The sequence below is a fragment of the Plecotus auritus genome (genome assembly GCF_963455305.1).
Source record: "Plecotus auritus genome assembly, chromosome: 5".
Lineage (NCBI taxonomy): Eukaryota > Metazoa > Chordata > Mammalia > Chiroptera > Vespertilionidae > Plecotus > Plecotus auritus.
Window position 1 is genome coordinate 34,422,180 of NC_137776.1, and position 15,665 is coordinate 34,437,844.

A 15,665-nucleotide genomic window follows, 5' to 3' on the forward strand; every position below is an offset into this window, starting at 1 on the left:
CATCTCTGTGACCTCATCTATAAATTAGGATTGTGAGATAAGTAAAGCTTCTAGCACAATACAGTGAGTTACATTTTCTCAGCACCAACAGAAGCCATATTACTACATGTGGAGCAACTATTCATTAATAACATAATTAATTGTTTGATAATCAAGAAGATATGTTTTAAGTCTTCTACATCCTAACATAATGATTTCTCTCTTACATTTTGACATTTTATTATGTTTTAGTTACATTTGAAAACTGGTGGAGAGTTTGGGGTTGATGGGTAATGCATCATAATTTTGCCCACTGGAAATAATTAGAATTAGAATCTCAGTTCAGGCTTTTCCTCAGAACATCTGGAAGTTCTTTTCTTGAGTCTATTCAAAACTTTTCCATAAAATGTTAAAGAAACACTAAAAAATGAAAAAATATATCATTTTCATATGTAGATTAAAAACCCCCCTAAGCATGGGAGAGAACACTGACAAGCTGATTCTAGAAATGCTCACAGAAGCATAAAGAGTGGGGACAGGCACAATGCTCCTGAAAAATAACAACACAGAGGGAGACCTTGCCCTACCACATGGCATGACTTCTTTTAAAGGTACAGAAATTAAAATGTGGTGTTTGCCTAGGAATGGAAAAAAAGTATGGAACAGAAAAGAACGCCCCAAATGGATCCACACATACATAAACAATTGATATAACAGGATTGGCATTCTAGATTGGTGGGTAAAAAATTGATTACTGAATAAATGGTAATGGGCAGTTGGGTACCCAAATGGAAAAAAAAATCTCACAACATTCACAAGAGATCATTCCAGGAAGAATGAAATTTTAATGTAAATGAAAAACAAACTTTTAACTGGGGTGTTTAACATGCAATACAATATACAGATGATGTATTATAGAACTGTACACATGAAGACTATATAATTTTATTAACCAATGTCAAACCAACAAAATTTAAAAAAAAGTAAAAAAGTTTTAAAAAATAAATAAAAAAATAAAAATCCAAAAAACCCAAAACCCAAAAAAAAACCCACAAACTTTTAGAAGACAGCATAGGAGGAAAATCTTCATCATCTTTGGTTGTTGCCATGAAAGACAGAAGAAAAGCTAAGGAACTACTGATTAAAGGACTTAAGTGATATGCTAACTAAATGCATTTCATGATGCTGGACTTGTTACTAGAGTGGGAAAGAAAATGCTATAAAGGATTTGGATCAGACAAATGATGAAATCTGAATATAAATTAAATGTTAGCTAAAAAGATGATATCAGTGCTGAAGTTGCTGATTTTGATTTCTGCTTATGTAAGGGAATGTCCTCGTTTTCATGAGGTAAGCACTGACATATTTAAGGATAAACTTAAACTTCAAATGGTTCAGCACTAACAATCATAATGTTAACTCTGTGTATGTGCGCACACACGTGCATGTGTGTGTACAAAGAGTGTGTGCTTGCACAAATGTGGCAAAATGTTAATTGGAGAATCTAGGTGAAGAGTATACAGCACGTGTTTGTACTCTGCTGGCTATGTTTCTATAAGTATGAAATTGTTTAGAAATAAAAATTTAAAACTATCTATACTCACTTTCAGAGCCTATAAAAGTATTCCACAGAGTGAATATATAATAAATGGCAAAAGATTATCTTCACCAAATAATAGGACTAGAAAAGGAAAAATAATTCAAAGATACTTCTAAATTAATGTCCATGCTCACCTGAAATTGCCAATTTCCCAAATGATCGACATCTTTAATATACACATGATAGTGCCCTCCATAGCAACCACCTTTGTGTATAATAACTGAGAAGAGGTCATACATGTATTCCAAGTCACCCAGTTCACTCTACAAAAGGACATAAACATGGATATAGTTTACACAAAGTGAGAAGATACATAACCAAAGGGCAAAGGAATTTTAACTACTAAAATAAAAATTTCACTGTTTATTATTGTTATTTAAGGGTAAATTGAGATAAATTTGAACAACTGACTTTAAATTTTAAAATGCTTAATTCTTAGAAGATTATCTATCATTGATCCAATACCAAGCACACTATACCAATCACATTCTGTGTCTTGCTTAAACATGAAAACACATACCCAAACAAGATGCTACTTTTATGTAGTTTGGCTAAGATCATGTAAGCCAATGTGATAACAAAACACACTTGCCTATCAGTGCGTCTGTGAGTCTTGGCAAGCCCATCTTTGTATGATACCTATTTTGCCACTTTAAATGTGGTCTTTAGCTGGTAAATTTTTCCTGTGCTCCAACTAGATTTATAATGTGCCTGAAAGTCAAAGCCGTATCTGTCACCACTCCTGACATTTGGTCCTCTGCATATAAGAGGAATTTAGCAATTATGAATACTAGCTGGTTTTGTTTAGAGGCAGTTTAGTGGAATGAAAAAGTTTTTTGTTAACTTATTAATTCTATAATCAAACTTTTCTGTAATTAATGTGCTCTATAATATGAGTGACCCAACAGATGAACACCTACACTGGCATTTAAAAGAAAAATCTACTTTAGGTTAAGAGATACTTTGCATATGGGTGCTATTTGAAGGGATCCCAATTATTTGAGAAATGTATTTTCTTAAAAAATTATACTATTAAAGTAAGCAGCATTTTTTTTTTAAAATGTCTGGTTCAAGCGAAAGACAAGAGAGATATAAACAAAGATGAGAAGTGGTCATTTTTTTCATTAATACAGGTATCAAAAAGAAATATTACAAATTTCTTGGATAAATGCTTAATGTTTTCCTTATTTCAGTTTTGTTATTTCAAAGTATGTAAAAATCATTTGACAAACTGCTGTTTATAAAAGGACAAAAATTTTCCTATATGAGATGATGGATGTTAACGAAACCTATTGTGGCAATCATTTCACATACATGTAAATCAAGCTATCATGCTGTACACCTTAAACTTATAAACTGATGTATGCCAATTATTTCTCAATAAAACTGGAAAAGATAGCTCAATTATCCTGAAAAACAGTGTGTGTGTGTGTGTGTGTGTGTGTGTGTGTGTGTGTGTGTGTGTTGTAGGAGTAAATGGAGGAACAAGTACACTGACACTCTGGAAAAACTGTTTATTCTATGTGTATAATAACAAACTCAGGGCCAACACAAATTACAACCTTTGAATGGTAATCTTATATAATAAAGATGGAATATGCAAATTGACCGTAACTCCACCACAAAGACGGCGGCACCCACAGCCAGTAAGAAGGGAATATGCAAATTGACGTGACAAGGCTAGAGGCAGAAGGTGGCTCCGGGCCGGAGCAAATGCGGAAAGGCGGTTCCAGCTGGAGCAAAAGCAGTGCCGGCAGCCAGGGGAAGGAAGGCCTATTCTTGCACAAATCTTCGTGCATCGGGCCTCTAGTTCATATAATAAAACAACCAAAAGCTCAGTAATTAGGCTTGAAGTAGAGGAAGACCCACCTAAATTTAAGAATATTTTAAAAAATTACTTTCATGCATAGAAATTCAATAGCAAGCTAATAAATGTTCTGGTCTTAATAAACATATAAAGAATGATTTGTAATAAGAAATACATCAGTCTGGTCATTGTGATCTTGACATGTGTAACAATTATATAGAAAACTAGAGGCCCGATGCACGAAATTCGTGCACAGGGCGGGGGGTGGATGGTGTCTCCCTCAGCCCAGCCTGCACCCTCTCCAATCTGGGACCCCTTGAGGGATTTCCGACTGCCCGTTTAGTCCCAATCCCATGGGCAGTCGGACATCCCTCTCACAGTCCAGGACTGCTGGCTCCCAACCGCTCGCCTGCCTGCCTGCCTGCCTGCCTGATTGCCCCTAACTGCTTCTGTCTGTCAGCCTGATCACCCCTAACTACTCCCCTGCCAGCCTGATCGACACCTAACTGCTCCCCTGCCAGCCCAATTGCCCCTAACTGCCCTCCCCTGCCAGCCTGATCTCCCCTAACTGCCCTCCCCCGCCAGCCTGGTCACCCCTAACTGTCCTCCCCTGCAGGCCTGGTCACCCCCAACTGCCCTCCCCTGCCGGCCATCTTGTGGCAGCCATCTTTGACCACATGGGGGCGGCCATCTTGTGTTGGAGTGATGGTCAATTTGCATATTACCTCTTTATTATATAGGAGGATATTTTTAAGTGGCTTATAAAGTAGATTGATTATGCAATTAATTTGTTTTCAAACTTTCTCTTGCCCAAGTCTTAAGTACTACAAATCCCAGGCTAGTAAATTCCAGTTACCTGGTCACTTTCTAAATGTGTAATTCTACCAATTCCCCTTCCTGCAGGAGACATGGACATTTGACAAGGTTTGAATACATTTCTGTCACTATTGGAGAGGAGGGGGAGGTTGCTGCTATCATCTACCAGGAATGTCGCCTCACATCCTACAAGCATGGGACAGCATAGTGCCATGGCTGAGATTCTGCAATAAGCCAACTGAAAACCAGGTCAGTTAAGAATTCAATATTGAGAGGAAGAAAAAAAATTTAAAAATAAAAGAGTTCAAACCTGTTCACAAAAAGGCTTGAGATTGATCCGAAGAGGGAATGTGTAACAGCTAGTTTCCTTGTATCGTTCACACTTCACAAAATCAAAATTAAATCTTAATAATGAAACAGTAAGAAAGGGAGGCAGCTTACGTAATTTGGCCGACTGTTAAAAGAAAAATTTTTTAAGTTTTTAAAAAGCAGTTGCATAAAAGAATACATGTTTCTTAAACAAAGCAAATTATGACATAATTTTAAGAGGAATATGTCCTTATATCACAAACTCACCATGATGAACTGAATATAGCCCTTGATACAAACTCATCTATTTTATAGGACTAAAAGTGGTATCACTCATTTATGCTTACAACAAAAATTTACAACCCAATTTATGTTTTTAGTGTTCATACCCTAAAATCAAAGCTATCTGATGAGCATGTTATAACTGGATGTTCCCCTCCCTAACAATGTTTCTTTCCTGCCCAAGTCCTGGCCTTTCATCTTCTTCCTTTTATTTACTAAAGAGCTGGAGCTCTTAATCTGGAATCCCTGGACCTCTTTCAATGGATCTGGACCCTTGAAATATCAAAATTGTACATGTTCATGTATTTTTATGAAAAGAAGATCCATAGCTTTCATTAGACTTTCAAAAGTGCTCTAACTCCCCAAACATTAAGATCTACTGATTGGGGTTTTATAGTTACTGTTCTTACCCAGGTAAGAAGTTTTTAAAAAATTTCTTGCTTTAAAACAAAACACGTAATTAAGGGTTGTTTTTTGTTTGTTTGTTTTGTTTTTTTAAGTCATCAGCTTTTAGCCCTAGCCAGGTAGCTCATTTGGTTAGAGTGTCATCCTGATATGCCATGGTTGTGGGTTCGGTCTCTGAACAGAGCACATACAAGAGGCAACCAATGAATGCATAAATATGTGGAACAACAAACTGATGTTTCTCTCTCTCTCCCTAAAATCAATTTTTTTTAAAAAAGTCATCAGCTTTTCCCAACCCCCTTACACTAATGGCATATAAGGGGGGCAAAACATCCTTCCTCATATATAAAATTATCCCAAATCATAAATATTTAACATTCCTAAAAATATATGTAAAACAATCCTAAAAATCAAGTAGAAAATAAAAAAAATTAAATGATAAAACAGCAATTTAACCACATGGTAGATTTTCAAATAAGTCTAAAAAACTAACTCAACTACAATGTGGCTGCGAAAAGACTGCTCAAAATAAGAAAATCTGCATTAATTTAGGTAGTACAACTAAACCTAAATTTAGAATGCAATAAATCTAATGCAACTACAACAGAATGTAATTTTAAAAGTATCAAGATAAGCTCAACTGATGTGGCTCAGTGGTTGAATGGCAATCCATGAACCAGGAAGTCATGGTTCAATTCCCGGTCAGGGCACATGCCTGGGTTGCAGGCTCCATCTCCAGTAGGGGGCGTATAGGAGGCAGCCGATCAATGATTCTCTCTCACACTGATGTTTCTGTCCCTCTCTCCCTCTCCCTTCCTCTCTGAAATCAATAAAAACATATTTTTAAAAAAATAATCAAGATCAAAATATTTCCACTGGAAAAGAATTAAACCAATGATATACAAGATGCATAAAAGAACTGCTTTTGTTTAGCAAAAGGTTTTTATTTTACTAATGTGCATATTAGGCCCAACTAAAACTAAAAATGTATTTAACTATCTTTCAAAACTTTTTAATCCTCTAAATTTTATATTTAATTAGATTGTAGTTGTAACGCCAAAGATGAGATACAAACTAAATAAGAAAACAATAAACCTCTCTATTTAGGTTTCCTAAAGGGGTAAAGGCTGGATAAAAGTATGAACTAAACAGTATAATATTTACCCTGGATCAAATCCTATTGTGAAAGCTACAGGCATGAGTTTATTGTTTTTATTAATTTTCACCTACAATGACCAGGATCCAAATCAATATCGTGTATTATCTAAATCATTCCTCATTTTCTTTGTTAGAATAGTCAGTCATTGTCAGCTGTAAAAATAGTGTTATCTCGTTGTCATAAAAGAGTAACGGCAAAGATATGTCTTCTGTGGTTGTTCTTTCAGTGAGTGCTCAATAACCACTGAGTGACTCAAGCTCCAGTTCATCATGCTAGAAAGAGCCTATGACACCATCCACCAGCAGTGGAATAGTGACCACTGTGTATAACAATGGCAGCAGCGGAGTTGATGCCACATTGCAGAAAAAAATCATTGCTTACATCCTGCCCTCCTTTCATCCTGTATTTTGCTTTGCTGTACAAAAAGAAACCCAGAAGTACTGTCAAACCCTTTAATTAGGGCATATTAGATCTGCTGGAGTCGGGAAGGGGATATGTACATATATTGAAACTGTAAAATAACTGCCTATGCAGAAAGTGAAGAAAGCCATCTATTTTCATAGTAATAGACAAATAAAAGAAAGCTCAACAAGCGCCTTGGTTGGCAGAAATAAAAACATATTGCCTTCTTTGTAATGGTAATTTGCAAAAAGCCATGATGGTGAGGAGTTGAATCACCAAAAGGTAAATTTAAGAAACACTGAGGTACAAATAAATTTTTTCCTGGGAAAGAAAGAAGTTGAGAAAACTATTGAATTGAAAGCTTAAAAAAAGCCTTTACTATAAAAATTAAAATACAGATATATATATATATGTAAATGTGTTTTCGATCCTTAGTATTAACAGCTTCATGTATATCTTCCACACTGTTTCAAACAAGCTGACTTCACTTGATAGACCTTGCTCAAGTACTAAATGGGCAACCTAAGAAAAGGCAGTATCTGTCTTTACCTTTGCTGCTTTCACCAGCCGGTCACAAGTTCCACAGTGGTATAAGTTGTCACAGTCAAAAACTTCCTCTTCTACATACATGTTCCAGAGTGCATCTTCCAGACCTGTTACGTTTTTAACCGCTACTGTTAGATCTAAGAAGTCTTCCTAAAATACACATAAACATAAAACTTAAAAAAACAATTTCATAGTTCACATATACATCACCAACTCATACACGTAATGAAAATAATCAGATCTATTTTTCCTAAACTACTGTACATATCAAGGTATAGATCTCTTCCTAATCAGATACTGTGAAATTCATAACCAAATTATCTTTTCTAAAACAAACTATAACTGAGCTTAAAATATATCAGGAACGAGTTCATTGTAGATACAATAAAACCTATTTTTATCAGGAGTTAAGACAAATGATGAATATACATCTGAATTGAGAAGTGTGTACATGCAGGGCTTATTAGTGTTGAGTCCCTAGACTAAAACAGCAAGGGGAGGGCTGAATACTCAAATGGAAATTCTGCTTACTCATCTGCTTCTGCCAGGGCTGGTTTAACACATACTGAAGAAGTTATAAGAAAAACATAATTTTGAGCCAAGATAAAAAGGTATTCTATTCTTATGAAAATTAAGGATATTTTGCAAAATGGGAGTCTATAAATTATACTGTAACTACATTTTAATTACAACATGTTTTTAGTAATAAAAACTTAGAAAATCTGACAAGTTTATAGAGTATTTAGTTTTAATAGCATTAAAGGCATTATTGGGACTATAAAATAACAGTACTAAGTTCATGGTAGAAATCTAAAGTAATAAAAGTAACGTTTAGATATGATCTATAATATATGTATGTGAAAAGTTAATTTCTGTAATTTATGATATGCCTTAATATACAAAATAGTATGAAATTAGTTTGTGAATTATTATTATAGATAAGTCATTATACAGTAATTCAAAGACACACAACATCCTAATATTTCCAAATTAGGATGGCCAAACCTATTAGCACAGACAAAAAGAATAAAAAAGTATCTTTTATCCCCAATGCTCATAAAGAAATAGAAAAGAGAAGAAAATATCTGTGCCAAAAAAAGCAATGAATGCAACATTTAGAAAATGACATTTAATTTTTTACTCATACTGTCAAATACAGAAACTTTCTATAACTTTTGCCATAACAAAAGATTTTTATTAAAGGACAGCTGTTCAGATGAAATCATTTGCTGTCAAAGATAGCTAGAGTAAGTAGAGATTATTATATTGACATGAGCAAATTTCCAATTATATTGAATGGACAATCTATGTCATGACAAAGTATATATAGCTTATACTGGATTAAACATTATTATAATGGCTTTATATATGTTTATATACAATAAACATATATTTTTAAACAAATAACATTTAAATATAAGCATACATGTACAAAGAACTTTCTTAAAGACATTAATAAACTAAATCCAATATTTAATTACAGATACCTGTCAATGCCCTATTTTTATTACTTCCCTAATCCTATCTAATAAAAGAGTAATATGCAAATTGATCAAATTGATCATCACTCCAAGACACAAGATGGCCGCCCCATGTGGTCAAAGATGGCTACCACAAGATGGCCGGCAGGGGAGGGCAGTTGTGGGCGATCAGGTCAGCAGGGGAGGGCAGTTGGGGGTGACCAGGCCTGCAGGGAGGGCAGTTGGGGGGAACCAGGCCAGCAGGGGAGAGCAGGTAGGGGTGACCGGGCCATCAGGGGAAGGCAGTTGGGGGGGACAAGGCCTGCAGGGGAGGGCAGTTGGGGGGAACCAGGCCAGCAGGGGAGGGCAGTTGGGGGGGACCAGGCCAGCAGGGGAGGGCAGTTGGGGGGGACCAGGCCAGCAGGGGAGGGCAGTTGGGGGGGACCAGGCCAGCAGGGGAGGGCAGTTGGGGGTGACCAGGACTGCAGGGGAGGGCACTTGGGGGGAACCAGGCCTGCAGAAAGGGTAGTTGGGGGGGACCAGGCCTGCAGGGGAGGACAGTTTGGGGGGACCAGGCCAGCAGGGGAGGGTAGTTGGGGGGGACCAGGCCAGCAGGGGAAGGCAGTTGGGGGTGACCAGGCCTGCAGGGGAGGGCACTTGGGGGGAACCAGGCCTGCAGGGAGGGCAGTTGGGGGGAATCAGGCCAGCAGGGGAGAGCAGTTAGGGGCAACAAGGCCGGCAGGGGAGGGCAGTTGAGGGGGAACAGGCCTGCAGGGGAGGACAGTTGAGGGGGAACAGGCCTGCAGGGGAGGACAGTTGGGGGGGACCAGGCCAGCAAGGGAGGGCAGCTGGGGGGACCGGGCCAGCAGGGGAGGGCAGTTAGGGGTGACCGGGCCATCAGGGGAAGGCAGTTGTGGGGGACCAGGCCTGCAGGGGAGGGCAGTTGGGGGGAACCAGGACAGCAGGGGAGGGCAGTTGGGGGCAATCGGGCTGGCAGGGGAGCAGTTAGGTGTCGATCAGGCTGGCAGGGGAGTGGTTAGGGGGTGATCAGGCTGGCAGGCAGAAGCAGTTAGGGGCAATCAGGCAGGCAGGCAGGCGAGTGGTTGGGAGCCAGCAGTCAGACATCCCTTGAAGGGTCCCAGATTGGAGGGTACAGGCTGGGCTGAGGGACACACCTCCCTGTGCATCAGGCCTCTAGTTAACTTGATAATATTCCACCAACAACCATGATGAAGTCACTTTCCTTATGAGGCCACAGATCTCTACTTGCAAACATCTCCCAACTCTATTTTCTAACTATCAGAATAAGAAATAAAACATTAAAACGATATTTTACGATATTTGCTTCTTTCAGTTTACATGGAGAAATCTGTATTATAAACTTATGACTTAGGTGGAGCTAGAGTAAAAGGAAAAAACCGAATAAAGTGATTTCCAGAAATAAACAGTTTAATCCTCACATGGTACCACAGGTCGTAGATTTAACTGTATGAATTATTCTTAACAATATAACTTATTATTAAAACACTCTTGCATATTCACCTGCTTTTCACTGATATTCTTACATTCTTTACAAACAATCTGGTTAACAATGGTCCCATGATACAGACGATTGATGAGGTCATGGCCGGAGGTCCCAACTAAAGAAGTTTCCAAAGCACTAAAGAGAATTCGATTCAGTTCCTGCACATCATGTTGTCTCATTTCCTATAAAACAGGTAACTTTTAAATGTGTTTTGTGCTTCACATTTTTAAAAACAGATTTTCAAAGTGATATTAGTAAAAAAAAAAAAAAAAAACCCACAAGACTTATCAAATCCAAAGGTAAACCTCAATCAAACATAAGGATGACTAATGTAAACAAGCTGAGAACAGGTTAAAAGACCACCACCTATTTTCAGTTTTATTACAAAACAAAAATATGAACAGGCAGAGCAGCAGGAGTGGAGAACCGGGAAACTGAGGTCACGGGAATCACAGAGGCTGGTGCTTTACAGAGGGGTGGTGAGTGCTACTAAGAGCCTGCTGAGAGCAGAGAGGTGTCTCCTGGAATTGGCACATGGATGTCATGAGTGACTTTTACAAGAAAGGAGGAAAAGGAACAAATTGAAGGTGCAGAAGTAGAGGCAGTGAAGGAAGACAAATTTAGCATTCATGTGAAGAGAAGCTGACAAAGTGGATAGAAGCTGAAGCAAGATGTGGGGCTCAGGATCTTTTTCACTTTTCTTTTTTAACACACAAGTCACTGGAAGACAAATTTCTTCAATATCTGGTGGGACAGAAAGCTTGCAGAAGTTTTCAAGCTATTTCTGAACAATCCTAAGTTTGCCAGAAGTGTCTCAGAGACCCTGTCTGCCACTGCAAGTCCAGTCCTACAGGGTTTCCTGCAAGATTTTATTTAGAAGTAAATAAGGTTTTCACAGCTTTAAGAAGTATGAAATTAATAAGTTAGTGGAAGCTCATTATCCAAAACAAATGGAAATCCATCAATTGATGACTAGATTTAAAAAACAAACACATGGCATATCCATGACATAGAATATTACGTGGCAATAAAAAGGAATGAAGTGCCAATACATACTATATGATTCCATTTCTGTGAAATGTGCAGAAATAGGCAAGTGCACAGGGATGGAAAGCAGATTAGTGGTTGCCAGGGGGTGAGGAGAAAGGGATTGGGGGAGGGGGACTGCTAATGGGTACGGAGTGGGGAAAAGGTTCTAAAATTAATTGTAGTGATGGTTGTACAACTCTGTGAACATATTAAAAAAAACCACTGAATTGTACCCTCTAAAAGAGTAAATTTATGGTGTGAATTATATCTCAATAAAGCAGTTATTTTTAAAACAAGAAATTACCCCTAAGCACCTGCCCTGCATCAGAAATTTAACATACTCTTTAGTAAAACCCCATTTACTTCAAAGTTCAAGCCCTACCTCTTTGACCTCATAGCATCGCCTAGTTAAGGAGTGTTCCTGTTAGAAGACGACTACAGTTCAGAGTTTATTGTTGAAGGCAACATAACATTATTCTGATCATCGCCTCTTTACATTCTGTGATAGTCTCCCATACCTATGTCTTTGTAAAAACACATCTATTTCATAAAAAAAACAACAACATAGACTGGTTTTATTTTATACAGCTAACAGCTTATTGACAACAAGCACCTTTATTTGTTGCTGTCAAATGTTTTGTGTTTGTACACAGTACAATACTCTTAGGGACGCAAAGAGAACAAGGAAGGAAAGTCTTACACTATGACACAGGAAGACAATGAAGAGAGTCAGGAGAAAGGCCGGGAAAGGAAAGTGAAAAGACCTGCCAAGGATGATTTTATAGTTTTGCTTGAAGCATATGTTCAAATCAGAACACTCCGATTCCAAACCAAGAGCATGTCACAGAGGCAGACAGAATTATTGCTAGGCGGCTTTTTAAATTGATCAAACAGTTTGCTATATAAATGGTAATCTCTTTGTAATAGGTGTTCTACCTCAACTAGTCCATATAAAGATTCTCAGGGTATAAATTGTAAAAATCAGCTCCTATACTTCTTCTGTATCCAGAACCCTCTCCCCACCCCCAAATCACAACTGTTCATAAAATCCTGCAAACAAGTGTCCAAAAATATATTTCTGGCTTGTAATTATTTAACACATGAGAAGTAAATATTTAAATAATATCTTGAGATCCTAAAACAAAATTAAAGAAGTTAGATAACATTAACCCAGTGTTTATTCTTCATTGCCGGCAATGTTTCTTAGAGAAGCTGATCTCCGTACCTCATTGTTCGTCCACCCAAAGCTGTCAGTGAGGTCTGCTGTGGAGGCTGCTTCCTGGTCTAAGAGCAGGAGCTGAGCAAACAACCGCTGTAACTGTAAAGGTATGATTCGAACCTGAATGAGAACAAATGCATTTCTAAATAAGTCTTTTCAATGTGGTTTGGGCTTTTTAAAAGAACTGCATACTAATTTTATTACATCTCCTAGTTCACTCAGTTCACCCAGAAGAAAGTTTACAAATCTTATTACAAAGGGTGATCATTTTTCTTCAAAAATTTAATCCAAAATATTTTAGCTACCTGGAGTTTTCTACCTGGACATAGTTCAGGTCAATACTAAAACTCAAAGAGGCCTTAAAAAACTACCTCATTGATTACAGACGGATAGTAATTTAAGTCTCTAATACTTCATTCTTTCTCTAATGCCTCAGATACAGACATACTCTCATGAGGAATTTTCCAGTCATAGACGGGCTGCACCCTGCCTTGCTTTCTTCCTGTGGGTTCCAAGCCTGTTCCTGTCTTATCTGGGGTGTAGAGGGCCAGGCTGACAGAAAATGCTGGTCAGAGCCTAGTTTGCAGACCAAATTTAAGCATCTAAAGTGAGAATCAGCCTTTAGAAACTTTTATTGCAATTTGACATTGTCATGACACCTTATTATATCCCACAGAAGTATAATCTGCAACAGATTGGGAATTTTTAAAAATACACAAAAACTGGCCCTTTGCTACACAGGTGGTCTGAGAAGCACTGGGCTGGATCATGAAAGACTTCCTGTAAGAAGTACTGATTTTAGCCTGAAAGCGACAAACTTCTGAATGATGTTTAAGCAGGGGAGGAACATCATTAGATCTGCACTTTTGATAAACCAATTCCTCATTCAATTTATTTCCAGAATACCAAACTGAATGAATACTGGTCTTATTTGTTATTAATACAAATAAGTGCATTATGTAGAATTTCTGTTAGGCTAGTGTGGGCCATTTGCAAATATTTCCTTCACCAGAAGAAAGAATAAACACAGTATCAGCAGCAGCAGCAGCGACATTACATTTGACAAATTGTTCCATTGTTAGTAGGGTATAAGCCAAGTCACTTTCTGAAAATAATAATCATATTTGGTAATTAATTAATAAAATTATAGATTTCTATAAGAAATTAATTCCTCCCTTAAAAAAAAAAACACACTCCCTCAATACTCTAAAACAGTGGTTCTCAACCTTCCTAATGCCGCGACCCTTTAATACAGTTCCTCATGTTGTGGTGACCCCCAACCGTAAAATTATTTTCGTCGCTACTTCATAACTGTAATTTTGCTACTGTTAATGAATCATAATGTAAATATCTGTGTTTTCCGATGGTCTTAGGCGACCCTGCTAGCGGTTCTCAACCTGTGGGTCGCTCATAATAGTAGCAAAATTACAGTTATGAAATAGCAACGAAAATAATTTTACGGTTGGGGGTCACCACAACATGAGGAACTGTATTAAAGGGTCGCGGCATTAGGAAGGTTGAGAACCACTGCTCTAAAACAACAACCCCTAAAAATCATAGATTTAATACCTTTGCATCAGGATTATCCTTTTCCTCTAAAGAACCAAGCTCTTCTGGGCCAAGAGAAAATAAAGCTTCTAGACAAAAAAGTAGAATCAGAGATGTAAATGACATAATTTCATTTTAGAAAACCAAGGCCACCAATAAATAAAATCATTTAACAATTCAGCAATATGATGGCAGCAATGTTTATACCCTTACTCTACACATTTTACATTCTAGTAACATTATTTTTAACCATCTATATATATACTAGAGGCCTGATGCATGAAGATTTGTGTAAAAAATGGGCCTTCCTTCCCCTGGCTGCTGCGAGCACCTTCACTCTGGACGGAGCTGCCTTTCTGCTCCAGCCCAGAGCCGCCTTTCCTCCTTCCCATGCTGTCCAGTGGCCCAGAGTGGCTGGGGTGGTGCGGAACACCCGCGTTCCACCCCCCAGCTGCTTGGGGCCTGTGTATGCAAATTAACCCGCCATCTTTGTTGGGTTAATTTGCATACTCACTCGATTGGCTGGTGGGCATCGCAAAGGTACGGTCAATTAGCATGTTACTCTTTTATTAGGTAGAAAAGTCCAGAGACCGGAATGGCGGAACAACCAGTGGCTATCATGTGCACTGCGGCAGCCAACCAGCCTGATCTGGGCCCTGATTAGCCTTCCACCCCTGGCCAGCCCAGCCCCTGATAGGCCCCCAACACCCTGACCGGGGGTGGGGCCAGCTGGCCAACTGCCCACAGCCCTTGCCCCTGGCTGGCCCCCAACATCCTGATCAGGGGTGGGGCCAGCCAGCCAATCACACACAGCCCCTCCGCCATGCCAGCCCAGCCCGATGGGCTCCCATCGAGGCGGGCCAGCCAGACCCCACCAGTGCACGAATTTGTGCACCAGGCCTTTAGTTGACTATAAAGGGCATGCTTAGGTTTCAGCATGAAAGATCTAGAAAAGGAAAATTATTCATATAAAACTAAGAGCAGAAACATCAGAAATCTGTGATGGCCATAGGCAGTAGGTCCCTAGAGCTAACTAATGAATATCAGGAAATATAACAAATAATAGTTTTGCATATGTTCAACAGCAAGCCATCCTTTCCTAAGAAGGACCACCTATAACTCTGAGATCATGCCCTTCCTTTTAGGGGTACGTAAATATCTTTCCTAGGTTGAGGGTGATAATAGATCAGGGGTGGGCAAACTTTTTGACTCGAGGGCAACAATGGGTTCTTAAACTGGACCGGAGGGCCGGAACAAAAGCATGGATGGAGTGTTTGTGTGAACTAATATAAATTCAAAGTAAAGGAGTGGAGGGGAGAGCAAGAGAACCCTCCGCTCTTTCGGCTCCGCGGGCCGGATAGAACAACCGAACGGGCCGGATCCGGCCCGCGGGCCGTAGTTTGCCCACGGCTGTAATAGATGGTAGTGGGCTTACCTGGAACAATAAGTTGGTAACCCAATGCCAGTCCCCAGAATCCTATATAATAAAAGCTTAATATGCTAAGTGTCTGGTCGTCCGTTGAACCAATCAAAGCGTAATATACTAATGATATGCTAAGGCCGCTCAACCGTTCGCTAT

At 38.8% G+C, this 15,665-nt stretch overlaps 1 protein-coding gene across 10 annotated transcripts in view; it reads right to left on the bottom strand.

The window, feature by feature from the left end:
- USP40 (ubiquitin specific peptidase 40) overlaps window positions 1-15,665 on the bottom strand; it is a 74,160-nt gene that overhangs the window by 54,932 nt on the left and 3,563 nt on the right. For 8 of the 10 annotated variants that reach the window (XR_013960650.1, XR_013960651.1, XR_013960652.1 and 5 more), the window contains exons 3-8: window positions 14,108-14,175; window positions 12,545-12,658; window positions 10,308-10,472; window positions 7,309-7,455; window positions 4,513-4,656; window positions 1,714-1,842 (exon numbers count right to left, since the gene is read on the bottom strand). Coding sequence is in view for 7 of the 10 variants with exons in the window: in XM_080669251.1 (XP_080525377.1) it covers window positions 1,714-1,842; window positions 4,513-4,656; window positions 7,309-7,455; window positions 10,308-10,472; window positions 12,545-12,658; window positions 14,108-14,175 (767 nt within the window). In the remaining 3 variants the exon portion in view is untranslated. Of the gene's footprint in view, window positions 1-1,713; window positions 1,843-4,512; window positions 4,657-7,308; window positions 7,456-10,307; window positions 10,473-12,544; window positions 12,659-14,107; window positions 14,176-15,665 lie in introns of those variants that run through there. The other 2 variants (XM_080669252.1, XM_080669254.1) reach the window with 2 other exon arrangements.